Consider the following 15313-nt stretch of genomic DNA (forward strand, 5'->3'; position numbering starts at 1 on the left):
GGTAGCCATGTTTTTTAAACGTCTTATTGTCACAATGCTTCTACAAACGTTAGAATATTTTTATTAACTTTTTCTGTGACAGACATACACAAAGTAGCACAAAATAGTGCAGTGGAAAGAAAATTATAAATAGTATTCATTGTTACTTTACAAGTTAAAAAAGATTAAAAAATGAGGCGTTTGTGGATATTCAGACCACTTTTACTTTGAGTTGGCCAAAAATTTACTCCTGAAGTCAAGTAATTGGTAAGTAGCACCCCCTGGTTTCACTGCTTTCTTCTCATTTACAAAACTCTCATTGTGAAAAACATCTTCTTGTCAGCAGTCACTACCTAATATTATGAGTTGAAAGTTATGATCCAGGACTTTAATTAATCGCCTGAACCCCAATCCTGCACTTCCTGAGGTTGCTTTTTTCCTTGTCTTTCTGCTTTTAGCCATTTAAATTATTATCTTTAGTCATTTAAAACATTTTATAATTAAAAATTGCTTGTTCATTTTTTTGTCATTGCTATTTTGTGGTAGAAAGTTGCATTAACATTGTTTATGTTTTTAATATATACAACGGCCAGTTTAATTTATGTTCAGGATTTGCACAACAGTGGTATGCGTGCTGATTCTGGGTGTCTGATCCTCCTGTGCATTGATTTCAGATGGCCAGTCAGCTTACGTTTTTGATAAAGCAATCTATTGATCCCACCTGCTAGAATCAATAGGACTTTGATCACACTCAGCCTAACAAACACATACAAAAAACAAAGCATAAGAAAACCAAACCCTGTATGTATTGACCAGACATTTGCTGGACTGTGACTTCTTGCTGTTTTGTGAGTTCTCAGAAACTTGCTGTGTTGGGTGTTTTGGAGACAGACTATTGAGCCAGTTGTTCTCCAGATTGATTCCAAAAACGCTGCTGATGATGATGGGCATAGTTCACAGTGACTTTCACGTGACATAAGGTTAAGACACACCCACAGTGACGGCACCTAAATGGCTACGGAGAATTTTTCTGTCCTCAGTTTGTGGATGAAAATGATCAGGAACAACATGACGTCTCTCACTAAGCAGTTTTCCATCAGCGCTGCTGGTAAGGTATATTTTTCTTTTTCCTTTTCTTAATCTGAAAACTCTGTTGAACTCAGTTCCTTTTGTCTCACAAGGCAAGAAGCCAACTCCTACTTCCACAGCTATCAGAATGGTTTTACTGGGGAGGACAGGAAGTGGCAAAAGCTCCACCGCTAACTCCATCCTTGGTCGGAAGGTCTTGGACTTAAAGCTCAGCAGTTCCTCAATCGGCCAACGCTGCCACAGGGCCAGTGGAGAGTTTCGTGGGCGGCAGCTGCTGATTCTAGACACTCCTGGTGTTCTGGACACTCATCAGACCCAGCAGGAAGTCCAGCGGGAGCTGAGGAGGAGCGTCAGCCTCCTCTTCCCCGGACCTCATGCTTTCCTGATTGTTATTCAGATCGGAAGATTCACTCAGGAGGAGAAAAAGGAAGTGCGACACATCAAGGAGGCAATGGGCTCCCACGCTTTGAACTTCTCTGTGGTGGTTTTCACCCACGGAGACCGTCTGGAGGAGGGGACATCAGTGAAGCATTATCTGATAGACCAGTCTAGTGACCTGGCTGAGCTGGTGGCTGCATGCGGGGGCAGGTACTGTGTCTTCAATAACCAGAATCTTAGCAACAAGGAGCAGGTCAGCGAGCTGATGATGTTGGTTGACAGCATGATGCTGAATAACGGAGAGAGTTACTACAACAGCAGAATGCTTCAGAAAGCAGAAGAAGATCTGGCTTATCAGCTGGAAGAGGAGAGGAATTGGCTCACTGAAAAGAATGAGCTGCAGAAACATAAGCAGGACAACACCCTGAAGGAGTGGTACGAGAAAGAGCTGGAGATGGTGCAACAGAAAACCAAGACTGAGTTGGAAGAGCTGAGGACAAAACTGGAGCTGGAGAAAGAGAAGGAGGAGAAGCAGGCGAAAGAACGAGAGAAGGCCCTCAGGGAGGAGATTGAGAAGAAGAAGTTGCAAGATATCGCAAGACTGACAGACATGGAGAAGAAGAGGAGGGAAGATATTCAGGAGAGGCTCGATCAAGTAACCAAAATGTTGGAGGAGCAAGTTGAGAGGGAGAAGAAGATGAGACGATTCATGGAGGAGAAGATCCAGAAGGACAGAGCAGAACATGAAAGGAAAGAGAGGGAGAGAGAGCTTCAGCACATCCAGATGGAGCAGGCGCTCAGACAGCGAGAGGAGATGACGAGAGATGCCCTGGAGGGAGAGCTGGACAACCTCTGCCAGAGGCTGGAGGAGCTGACCCGGAAGGAGGAGGAGAGGAAGAGGCAGATGCAAGATCTTCTCAGACAGGAGCGGCAGGAGAGTCAAAGGGAACTGGACCTGCAGATGGAGCAGCTGAGGGTGGAGAAACGGCGAACCGAGGCCTTCAAACGGGAGCTGAAGTTCCTGAAGATCAAGATCGAGCAGCAGAAAGAGTGTGAAGAACGCTTGAAAAAACTCCTGGATGAGAACCTGCTGAAGGAGAGGGAAAAATGCAACAAGGAAATCTCCTCGCTGAAGAGGCTGTGTGGCCAAAAGTGTAGCGAGATGCTGGAGAAGTGTTCTGCACAAGGCCCTCGCAGAGCGTCCGGTCTGGTCGGATACGTGCAGGAGATGGGACTGCTGGGTCTGAACGCAGCACTGGAGAAGGTCGGAACTCCGTGTTGCATTCAATAACAGCTTACAACTATGCTAATGTAAAAGCTTGCATGTGCTGTTTGCTGTGATGGTAAAATGTACGGCCTGTGAAAAATCAGCTGCCAGACTTTTTGCAGATCAAGAAACTGATTAAGGAAAATGACTCAAATTCAGTCAAATTGGATGGGAGGTGTCTGTGATCATCAGTCTTTGTTGCTAAATATCCTCAAATTTGGTTCTTGACTTTGACTAGGCTCTTCTAACATGCTTACACTGTGATTTAAACCAATCCACTGTGATCTTGAACATGTTAAAATTGTCCCATATTTTTCATTGTATACATTCTGACTAGCTTCTTTGTCTCTACAAGAGAAAAGAGTCCCCTCATCATGATGGTTCCACCACCATGTTTCACCATAGGGACGGTGAGACGAGCCTGATCTGCACTGTTCCACCACATGTAGTGAATTTTGTTTAAGTTTAATTTTATTTTGCGGTATCAGAATAAAGGGGCACAGTACAAATGCAGGCTCATTTTTTCTTGGTCTCCCACAAACGTTCTAATAAAATACATCAAAGTGTAAACGAGAAAAAAGATGAAGCACAAAAAGTTTAAGGGATATGAATACTTTTCAAGACTCAGCTTACTTCCTGTATTTGACAGAACCATTTACCCAGAGTCAGGAAGATGACTACCCACGTGAGAGTAATTTCATTCCAACAAATGGATGTGATTCCTCTGTGCGTCCTAAATCAGCGCATGCACAAACTCTCAGAAATGATGGAGATAATCTGATTATGAACTCCCCACCCTCGGCTGTGTGCTGTACTCCCTGTGTCCATCATTTAAATCTGTACTCAAACCAAACCTTGTTGCTATTATTTAAAGAACACACATCTCCCCTGGGCTGATACTGTTTTTTTTTAGTTTTGTTTTTTTTTTTACACAAACTGTAAGCATTACTGCCTGTTTATTCTAGGAGCAATAAAATCAGCTTCAATCTGCACTGCATCCCCAGATATGTTTTAATGTCTGAAAATGTGTTTGTGTTTAAGTATACTTGATTTGCTGATCCTGTGGGTGCAGGTTGGAAGAGTTATACCCAGACAGTGCGTCATATACCCTAAAGTAATAAAACACATAGGGTGTATGGGTTTCCTCCAAATTTCTGATTTGCTGTGTATAACAGCCTGAACTATCCCAGGAATAAACTGTTGTGAAGTGTTTTTTAATTCTTTGCCATCTTCTTCATAAATCAGCAGGAAAAGGAGAAGTTGTGAATTGAAAATGAGTGGAAAATATACATAGCAGTAATTTCTTTCATTGCTAAAATGGCTCACTGATTTCCTGTCTCATGTGACCACCTTCTCAGAGCCGTCTGGGCAGTCAGCTGGTTGTGCCTGGCTGTCCCCTGTAGTTCTGCCGTGCGCTCACAGCAGCAGCAGCAGCAGCAGCAGCAGCACAGATTAGTCTGGACTCAGCATGCTGCGCCATTCCCACTGTAACTGCGTGCGGCTTTTAACCTATTAATATAGGTCTTGCAGTTTGCCATGCGGTCCTTTTTGGCTCTGGACAATGAATAACACCACCGGCTTGGCGCTGGTTGGAGCGGGCAGCCGGGAAGACCCGCCGGCGCACAGAGCTCTCACTGGATGCGTCCTGGTGCTGCTCATCATTTGGACGCTTGTGGGCAACATGACCGTGTGCGCGGCCGTGTATCGCTACCGCCACCTGCGCGCCAAGGTGACCAACATCTTCATCGTGTCCCTGGCTCTGTCGGATCTCCTGGTCGCGGTGCTGGTGATGCCGTGGAAAGCCGCGGCTGAAGTGGCCGGCTTCTGGCCGTTCGGCGGCTTCTGTAAGACATGGCTGGCCTGCGACATCATGTGCTCCACGGCCTCCATCCTCAACCTGTGCGTGATCAGCGTGGACCGATACTGGGCAATCTCCAGCCCGTTTTGCTACGAGCGGAGCATGAACAAGAGGGTGGCCTTCGTGATGATCGGGGTGACGTGGACTGTGTCCGTTGTGATCTCCTTTGTTCCCGTGCAGCTAGACTGGCACCGGGCGGAAATCAGTGACCCCGGCGGGCGCGTGGTTCCACACCTGGAGAGCACCGAGGGGAGCTGTGACTCGAGTCTGAGCCGCACTTACGCAATCTCTTCCTCCCTTATCAGCTTCTACATCCCCGTTGTGATCATGATCGTCACCTACACCCGGATTTACCGGATTGCCCAGACGCAGATCCGGGTAATATCTTCCTTGGAACGCGCGGCGGAGCACGCCCAGAGCTGCCGGTCGCACGTGCCCGAGCTGTTCCCGCATATGTGCACAGACATCGGTGCCAGCTCCTACCAGTCCCGCATCAGCATCCACCCTGATTCCCAGTGCCCCAATAAGTCACACCGGGAGCTCAGAGTCTCCATCAGGAAAGAGACCAAAGTGCTGAAGACTCTGAGCATCATAATGGGAGTTTTCGTTTGCTGCTGGCTGCCCTTCTTCATCCTGAACTGCGCTTTACCTTTCTGCCCCGGACCAGGGGCCCCTGGAGCCCACCGCGGCCCCTGCTGTGTCAGCGAGAAAACCTTCGATGTGTTCGTGTGGATCGGGTGGAGTAACTCCTCCCTAAATCCCATTATTTATGCGTTCAACGCGGACTTTAGAGACGCCTTCCTTCGCCTGTTGCGCTGCCGCGGAGGAGGCTTTCTGTCGGCGGTGAGTACAGCGGTGGAGACCATGCTGGCGAACAACGAGGCCGGGCAGCAGAGGCGAGACAGCACCCTGAAGGCAAAGTTGAGCGTGTCCACGAACACGCGGGGGAGTCAGGACAGCGGAAACACCACGGTGGCCGTGTTTTATCACCGAGGGGCCACGATGGAACAAGGGACGGACACTGAGGAAAGATTTGACAAAGACCGATTGACACAAATACCCAGATAATTTTAAAATCTCCAGCCACGCTGATCTTCTTTTAGTCTGTTTTTAGTCGATATTAAATAATTTTGTCCATCAAACAAGTTCTTTAAGGAAAGGAACATCACTTTTTTTCACTTGATAGCCTAGAAGTATGGGGGACTAAAAGTGTTACAATTCAAATAGCCAAAAACAAGTAGTTTAATGGGTTTCCTTAACTAATTAAAACTGGAAACAAACACGTGAATAACTATTCTAACACTTTTATGCATTAGTTGTGATAATCATGCAAAAAATGCAGAATTTTTTTGTTTTCAATCTGTTTTTGACGCTTTTAGTTTAAGAAATATGGCGGCTAAACCAGTGCGGCAACACACTTTTACATTTTCTAACATTGTTCACTTTTATGAGAAAAAGAAACTAACCCTAGCCTAAATGTTTCCCATTAATCCATCAGCTCTTTGCTGATGACTCCTTCAGAAAAAAACTCAAGTGAAAATACACAGTGAAACTTAATGAGAGCCATCTATGAACTCAGTGAAATGCAAACCCAAGCAAAAATATGTCAATATAAAAAAAGGAATAGTAGTTATACCAAAGCCCCTACATTGGTATAACTTATTTTTGAGCTTGAACAAATTTAGTTTTATTCAAGGTAGTAAACATATTTTGACAGCATGCATTACATTGGTGACACAGAGCTCGGCCCTGGGGAAACCCTGTAAAAGAAAACCTTTACTGATGAAGACCGTTCGTCATAAACCACCCCTCTTGATTCCACAGTCCCAGCTGCATGATCTGAATGCTCACATTGCCTGTGATCCGAGCGATATGACGTGAAGGGACGAAGTGACCTGTGGGTCGTGGCTTGTCGTATATAATGAAACAACAATGTGAGAAGAGGCTAACATCATTTGTTTTAGATTGACTTGCTGTGCAGGTTAAACCAATCAGATAGGTGGGCCACTATGGATAGTCTAATGGTTTCTCTGAGCATTCAGACACAGTAACCATGAAGCAATTAAAGGAACAATGAATGAATAATGACATGTTATTTTAAGGATAATTACTTCAGATTATGAATAATGGATTTCACATTATTTTATTAGCCATTCAATACATAATACATTGAAGTTACTACAAATTATTTTATTCCCCAAATTGCATTAATTTTTGTTTTTATTTACCCTATAGCATAAATATTCATTCAGTTAATCATTTATTACATCACCACACTTTTGACCATGATGTAATGTCATAAATAGGCCGAGGTATTTCTGTTCTGTGATCTTCATATTTGGACTGGGGTTTTCAACAGCATTTATTTAAGTGACATTTGGTGGCCAAGCAGGACCAGATGCTCCTACTGGATCATTGTCCTAAAGTTCATGCTCTTCTTGTCCCTGACTTTTTCCAGTATCACTGCTCAGAAACTGGAAATACCGTCCACTTAAATTTTTTGTTCAGCCATGAAGAGTAATGGTACAGAAAGAGAGAGATAATAAGCTTAACTCACACATAGACAGCCATTAAGGACTTGTTAAATTTCCACCAGTTTAATCCATCAGGTGTCACATTCATTTGATTAAATCTAAGAATAAAACTTTGAGGAAAAAACTTCGAGCTGGTTTGATTAGTTTGGAAATCTGACATCTTAAAGTTTATGTTTTAAAACTGCTGACATTTTTAATTCTGGACACAGTCACACTGTATATGGGATCTTCACATTTTCATATATTTTGGACTTTCATTTGTAGGTAATGTGTGCATTTTTTTTCTCCAGGCATTTTTATGGATGAACAGTACAATGTATGAATTAGCAGTTTTCTAATCTACTTTATTATTTAAACTCTTTCCCTTTAAGATGGGGGTTGGTAATTCTGGTCCTTTTGGGTCAATATCATTCATGTCTTCAGGTATTTGATTGCTTGAACGCACAAATGAAAAGAGCTTTTGTCAGCTCCTGCTGTAATGCCATGCGTAGAAATACTTCAGGTGTTTGATTCAGGTGGAGCAGGGGACACGTCTAAAACATAATGAGAAGTGAAATCCCTCCAGTTCTTCCTGCAGGTCCTAAAACAATCTGATAATAGTGTGAATACTAATTTAAGGTTCCAGTTGATTTTGTCCACATCCTCTCTCATCACATTGGTGTAGGTGGATTAGTGAGTGAAGTGATTATCTGACTGTTTGATCCCCATCTCTTAAAACCCCACACTGTTCCTGACACAGTTCTGTGAAAAAGTATTGATATATCTTGAACATCAAATGTGGGACATTTAAAGGTTAAATGTATTTTGTTGTGACTTTATGTGAACAAGACATAGTGCTGTGTGCCAGTCTCAAGTCTTTTGCAGCCTTTAGCAGGTTTTCCTCCAGGATTGCACCAATCAACTCTGACCACTTCCCCTGTCTCTGCTCAGAGGACTTTATTAGTAGGAAAGAGTGTTTTATTTAGTCCTAGCACAACGCACGCCACAGTGCTCAAACAGTTATTAAGACAAATATTTGAAATCTGTGTAAATATTATGGCTGCAATTAACAATTATTTAGTACTCAATTATTTAGAATTATTGATTACTCAAAGTAATCAATAATTCTATTGATTGTTCTGATGGCCAGTTGATTAATATAATAAAAGAGGTGGTCCATTCTGCAGATTTTTTATTTTACCACTTAAGCCTTTTTATACAATAGTAGAAATATTCAAAATGCAAATAAACAAAAAACCCAATAGTTTTTACAAAATAAGAAAATAAACATTTGATTGCCTAAAATGCAACAACATAACATTTTTTTTAGGAAATCTGAACTGAGGGATTTTAGCTAAAACATACTTACAGACAAAGGTGATTTCGCCTTAAATTCAAATGTATGTATTTTTGGTACAGTTTGGCATAATTACTGCTACAAATATCTAGTATTTTTTAAGTAAATTGCCTCTTTTGAATCTGAATACTCCACTTAACAATTACTTGATTACTAAATTAGCTCAAAAATCTTTTCAGTAAGATAAATTGTTGAATTAATTGTTTCAGCCCTAGTAAACATCTGTCCACCTTATGATCCTGCATTACTTTTTGTTGCTCTGTTGTGTAGCATTTCAATAAACTACAAAGATGTTTGTTCACTAAATGCAAAAATGTTCAAGTTGTATGAACATTTTTGAATTTGCAAGGCACAATATTCAGAGAGGAATATGTAAATTCCTGTGGAGTGTGATGTGTGTTGTAAAAGTTGCTGAATATATGATTAAATAAGTGAGAAAACATTGTAAAGTGCTTTCAAAATAAAATAAGGTTGAAAGAGAAGCATAGACCACTGACTATAATGATTAAGCAACAAAGTTTGTAAGAATTTGGAAAGATATTGATTTAAAAATTAGTTATGTATTGCAGTTCCATGCAAGTTCAGTTATTTGGATGTACTTGAATGTTATTGTTAATTTGAGTTTTTAACTATAAAACACTTTTATGCTCAGACCTCAGAGATGACTGTGGCTCAGTGGGCAGAGTAGTTATTTTGAAATTGAACAAATGTGTGTTTAAGTCCATGCTTATTACTGGTACCAGGGCAACTCAACCTCTTCTGATCCTCATATTGGTGCATGAATGTTTGTGAGTGGGAATGACTGAATGGGGTGTCATTATAAACAGTTTTGAGCGATCAGTGTGACCAGAAAAGCTCTAAAAAAATTCAGTCCATTTAGCTTTCCCAGCAGAACGTTGAAACCTTTTGATGCCATTTACTCATGAGCTTTTTAGTAGTTTGTGTTCACCGGTGAATTAAAGCTTACCTTTGCATTCCCGTCCCACTCATGCAGCAGGACGCATTACAGGTCATTTCTTTTTCTGAATCTGTAGAAATGGGATTATATAAGTGACTCACATGGGCACCCATCTGTTGAGCTGTTTGGTAGCTGCACTGTGCACTCTGTGTACCCTCCTCCTATACCCTGAGAGAAACTGGCATGAATAATTTGTACCTTAAGGTTGTTCCTGTGGAAGCTTTCCTGACCAGTGAGAACATAGAAGCTTTTACGCTGACAACACTCAAAAACACAAGAAGTGATGCCACTTCTGCTAGAAAGTGGAGCGAAGCAGCGCAGCTCTCTCAGGCTGCCCACAGATCAACTCTCTACTAATTAACAAAGGTTCATTTTTCTTTGTTAGAGCTCTTTGTTCTGGTAAAATATGAAAGATGATTCTATAGTTGAAATAGGACAGAAATATTAACAGATACTTTAAAAAATAACGTTTCTTGATTTTCTGGTATTTCTACTTATTTATTATGTTACTATGAGAACAGACAAAAAAAAATCACTTTACCTTTTACTAAACACTTTTGTTTCAACTCAAAATAGACAAAAATAAGTTATTAAACTCATAAATTTACCACACAAGCTAAAGGATAAAAATTATTTTTACAAAATCTACTTTATGGCTTTCCTGAAGGCCTCCAGATCGTAGGGACGTTACCCAAACATGACAAGATTTTATCTGCAAATGCAGTCAAAAAAGTGCCTTTATTGACCAAGCAAATAGACTTGTGTCTGCTTACTCGTTGAGAAACAGCAATTCCTCTGACTTTTCAAAACAAAGTTCACAGAGATTGATTTTTACAGGTTTTATTGTTCAGAGGGTAGATTCTAAATTTCTCTTGGACATTATTTAGTGCTATGATCCTTCAAAATAAAATTTTACTATTTCATGATTGAAATCATAAAAGTTGGTTTAAAATTGCCTTTGGCTTAAATGCGTGTTGATGTGTTTTGGGTCACGGTTGGGCAGGTTTTAATTTTCTGAAACGTGTTCAAGGTTTTCCCCAGAAAACTTGATAAACTCAATGCATGTATTGCTAGGGCACTCATCCAGCTGCCTGTCATGTTTTTGAGGTAAAACATGTTCACAGTTGACAGAAAATTTGAAAATGTCACTTGATAGTTATGTCTTATTTGAAGACGGAAAGATTAATGCCTAAACATCAAATATAAAGTCTTCAAAAAGGGCAATTATTTTAAAAAAACTGAAATAAATTAACAATGCTAAGCCTGGTGGCTCTCCAGGGTCATAATACACTGAAGGAAACCTTGGTGTTAGTATTGAGAAGGCAATGACTAAACAGAACAATGGAAATGATGGTACCATGTGGCAACCACCATCACAACTTCATTAGGATTTCTGTTTAACTTTCCTATTTCAACTGTTGCAGCAGCAATTAGATGGGAGATCTGAAGTCCATTTTTTATAAAGAGAGTTATTTCTGCCAGGCACTGGGGATTATGATTTTTTGTTCTGAGTAATAGAGGAGTGAGAAAAAACTGTGCACTAATGTTGAGCACATCTATTCACGTGGCTTTCACTGTGTAATGGGCCTGTAACCTACATCCTTCAGCTGCAGGCATGCATGGTGTGTAAGAATGGTCACCATATCAAAGAGGATTAGTTTTAAAAAAAGGGTCAAATGCAATTTAAAAGTGTGCAGATGTTGCATGTAGGTTACCTAGAGGCAACATCCTTACAGAAAGGAAGCATCTATTATAAAAGTAGTACTGTGCAAATAAAAATAGAAAAAATGATGAGGAATGGCTTAAAACAAAAACATATTTCTATTGTTACAACCTAGTTAAAGACAGCACTTATGTCAATTCACTTCTTCGTAAAGAAATCTTACTAAGCCTGTCTTAAGAAGCTCCTGTAAGTTGTCATGTAGGTGATCTGAGATTTATTAAAGCTCTCATGTGTTTCAGACACAGCACAGAGAGAAAATGGTAAACTCATTTGTCTATTTAAATTAATAAATATTTAGTCCATTTATTCCAGCCATACAGACAAATTCAAAGTCAATTACATTACAATTTCTATTGATTGCATGATGTTGACTTTGCACCAGTCCCTCATTCTGAGCATGATACAAGTAGCATCAGTGAAGTTATCATGACCTCATTGTGACTATATAATAATAAATAATATTATAAATAATAATAAATAATATAATAATATATAATAATATATAATAATATAATAACCTCTGTTAAGGTTTGTGATTCTCTAAATAAAGGATACAGTCAAAAATACTTTCATAGGATTTTTTTCTATCTACAGAGAGCTGGAAAAAAATATAAAAGGATCAGGAGGAGCTTACAACACTTTTGGTTTTAAGATTAGGGTTTCTACATGGTCCAGCTGGGTGCCGCTGGCTGTCGGCTCTCATTTCTACTACTGCCTGAGGAAGCTGAATTATTAGTGCGAGGCATCAGAAAGCCTGCCATCCCACTCTAACAGTGTCCTTCTACCTTACTAAAAATAGCCGACACAGGAACCCACTCGGAGGGAAAGAGCAGAGTTTGTGAACCACGGATAGTACATTCAAGTGAGAAGTGGCAGCGGCTGTCAGACTTTCATTCACGCAAGTTGAACAAAACAGTTCTGGCTGATGAAGAAGTAACAGAATTATGAGCAAAAACACTTCAGAAAAACTGTATGGCATAAGATTAATGAAACAATACAGAACACACAACATGAATAAATGTGTAAACCCAAAATTTGCCATCACAATCACTGATGCTGGCATTTAGACAATAATATTCTCTCAGTTAGAGAAAACTAATTCCTGCTTCTTGATTAATAACCAATGGCAGGTCTGTCATCTGAACAGGTGGCCTAATGATGTCTATTTTTTCCACTGAGACATGTCACACCAAATATTTTGGTTCTGACTGTTTTTGATGCCAAATCAACTTTACAGAAGCTTACATCAACTTGACATGGTCATAAAAGTTATTATTATTGGGCTTTTAATAAACTATTTTTTTAAAAAAAGCAAATATTTATTGATGGAATCGTCATATGACAAACTAACACTTAATACTAGAAGGCTTGTATTATGTTTCTGAAATGATCCTGAGCTCAAACCTACCATTAGAATAAGTGGACCGTTCGTAAAAGCCAGACTTGATACCAGAAAACCAACAAATTTAAATGAACTCTACAATTTCTGGTGAGTAGACTTTAGAAATATTCAGCCAGAATTATGCCGAAGAAAATAATAAAGTTTTTAAGGGTTATTAACCACATATTGTAAAGGTTGTACGTATATATCTGTATGATTTTAAAAAAACTGATTGCAGTTGTTTGTGATATAATCCTTTATATTTGGAGGAAGGCATTATGAAAAGCTCCAAACTATTATGGTTTTCTTACAGTATGGTCATAAGACTATGATCATATTGGGTTTATATTCACTGACCGGTAAAAAACCCACAATGGACAGTGACACAGCAGGGAAAATTAATACTGATATTATTTTACTCATCACATTACTCAGTCAACCTGTGTATTCTGTCACCAAAAAGCTTTGCTAACAGACCAGGACACTTTATCTAAAATGATCAGTGATGAAGGCGCTTGGGTTCAGGTCAGCAGGGTGCAGTACTGCTGTGCAGATGCGTGCATATGGCCGCCGGTCCCACAGAAACAGCTCTGGAACAGCAGGGTGTCCTACTTCTACACTTCTGCTTACTTCAAAGACAAGTCACAAGAAGGCCTGGGTGGTGAGTTCCTGACTTGTACTTATTGAGGGATTATACAGAAAGCTTGCAGACAAGTGAGGACCACACCACAAGTTGTAACGAGGGATTAGGGAAGCAATGTCACTCTTAGCCATTTGGATGCAAGAAACACAAGCTGATGATTATTTCATCTGACTTGAGGACAAACTGGTTTTTTCTGTAGTTTTCTTTTCTTTTTTTTATTTTACATTTTCTGATTTAGCAGCTGGTTTTAGTTATTTTTCACCTTTTCATTTTATTTTATTTATTTATTTTTTACCATCATGGTTAACTTAGTCTGCATTTTGATAATTCTGCATCTTTTTATTGCTGTTCTGAGTGTGTGGTAATTTTGTGTCTTGTCTTTGTCTGCCATATATTAGTTATTTATTTTAAATATTCTCATATCTTCAGTGATTTCTTTTAAACTAGTTAAGCTGACATTCTTTTGAGGCTGTTTCTGTCTCATTTTTGTCTTTTTTGTTGTTTATTTAACAACATTATTTGGCTAACTTTGAAGATGTGAATTTTTGGCAATTGCTCCACTAATAAAAACAATAATCTTATGCAATACTCAGAAAGTTTAAAAAAAAAAAATAAACAAAGAAAAACTTGTTTCAAATACATTTTTAGAGCATTTGGGAGTTCAGTTCCTAAAATACCTTCATACACGCATATGTTTCACTTACAAATTTAATTTGTCTGTCTTATACCTCCTGGTGTTTGTTGACCTCTGCTGGTGGCTCAAAACTCCCTCTGATCTGATGAACATGAACACAGCTTGAAAGACTTAACATTTTTATATGCTTTGTATTGAATTAAAGCCAGGAATGGATGCCTTTCTAAAACCATCTCTGCATCCAGAACACAAGTTAATAAATGACGATTCTTGGATAAGTGAATGTTCCAGAAACAAGGTATGATTTTGATTTTACGGTTAGTTACGCCATCTAAAACAATCACATTGTTATGAACATTGGAAAATTGAAATGTCAGGTTTTATGAAGTGTTATGAAAAATGCATACTTCTATTTTATAAATAAGTTAATGCACCTGCTCCCCAGAATTGTTTTCAGAGTGGATATTTTGTAAAACCACCTTTTAATGAGATTACATTTGCAAGTATTTTTTGGAGTTTGCCTCTACTAGTTATGAAGAGCAACTGATGCATTTTCTCCATACCTCCCCAGCTATGGAAACTTTTGATTGCTGCTGTAAGTAATGCTCTTCTTAGCCAGCCTGTGAGGAAAACCATGTCTTGGCGTTCTTGCAGCTCTGCCATGGACTTTACTTTTACTGCATAATGGATTGAACAGTGTTTAGAGATCAGCAAAGCTTGTCATCGTCATGTTTGGGGTTAGTTTTTGGACCCATTTCAAGAAACCTCTCAGAGACCAAATTAAGGTTTTGACATTTATTAAGTAAATAATGGAGGTGCGACTTGGACAAGGTCAGTTCATCTGAGGGAAAATGGAGGTGATGTTCTGAGAATGAGTGGAGCTGGTTTACCACGTTAGGAAGAGGGGGCACAGAAAGGGGGGGGATCCCATTGGATTTGTGTTAAGTGTAATTGATGGTACCATCAGGGATCAGCGCTCAGATTTTTATGACATTGCATTGTGGATTGCTCTTGGGCGTTAGAGCAAACAACTGCCTCAGGCACACCCACTCACTGGAAGCAGAGGTCACACACACTTCAAACCATGAAACTAAGATTGCTTTATATGGTGAGATTATAAATTATAATTTATAATCTAATAAACATCCCCACAACTTTATCAGTGACATATTTTTTTGTTCCTTGACCTTTATGGTGGTGTTTATTAACTTATGTTCTCTAACAAACACCAGAAGTTCATAGGACAGCTGCGTTGTATTGCCACTAAAAGGTTTGGCACTTTAAGTAGGTGAATTCTAAAGGAAGTTGGTGGCATTCAGTTTGTTTCAAGAATATGAGAAAAAAGGGGGCTAAATATCATATTTTGATGTCTCTGTTAAATTAAAATCCAATTATCACTTCATTTTCTTTCCCATTCACCTTTAGGTACAACTTGTGGTCTAGAGTTTGTACTTATTATGGGATGATAATAAGGGGAGTGGGGAAACATTATCCACATTGTTGCAGCATAGCCCCAAAGCTCCATTGAACTTA

General features: G+C 39.6%; 2 protein-coding genes across 2 annotated transcripts; both read left to right on the plus strand.

The window, feature by feature from the left end:
* The first annotated feature begins 1005 nt into the window (after window positions 1-1005).
* On the plus strand, window positions 1006-3705 carry LOC111608573 (GTPase IMAP family member 4-like). Its single transcript, XM_023333464.1, has 2 exons — window positions 1006-1087; window positions 1161-3705. The coding sequence occupies exons 1-2, from the start codon at window positions 1027-1029 to the stop codon at window positions 2735-2737; spliced, it is 1638 nt and encodes a 545-aa protein (XP_023189232.1). The 5' UTR covers window positions 1006-1026; the 3' UTR covers window positions 2738-3705.
* Window positions 3706-4194: 489 nt separating this feature from the next.
* Window positions 4195-6633, plus strand: LOC102220102 (D(1) dopamine receptor-like). The gene has a single exon (XM_014472008.2). The coding sequence runs from the start codon at window positions 4275-4277 to the stop codon at window positions 5637-5639; it is 1365 nt and encodes a 454-aa protein (XP_014327494.1). The 5' UTR covers window positions 4195-4274; the 3' UTR covers window positions 5640-6633.
* Window positions 6634-15313: the final 8680 nt, after the last annotated feature.

Source organism: Xiphophorus maculatus, chromosome 5 (assembly GCF_002775205.1).
Source record: "Xiphophorus maculatus strain JP 163 A chromosome 5, X_maculatus-5.0-male, whole genome shotgun sequence".
Classification (NCBI taxonomy): Eukaryota; Metazoa; Chordata; class Actinopteri; order Cyprinodontiformes; family Poeciliidae; genus Xiphophorus; species Xiphophorus maculatus.

What these genes read in the sequence shown, in the direction of transcription:
- LOC111608573 (XM_023333464.1), top strand. Translation starts at nt 1,027, where the DNA reads ATGAAAATGATCAGGAACAACATGACGTCTCTCACTAAGCAGTTTTCC. An exon ending in GTTTTCCATCAGCGCTGCTG is followed by an intron (nt 1,088 to 1,160) that starts GTAAGGTATATT and finishes TTGTCTCACAAG; the next exon opens with GCAAGAAGCCAACTCCTACT.
- LOC102220102 (XM_014472008.2), top strand. Translation starts at nt 4,275, where the DNA reads ATGAATAACACCACCGGCTTGGCGCTGGTTGGAGCGGGCAGCCGGGAA.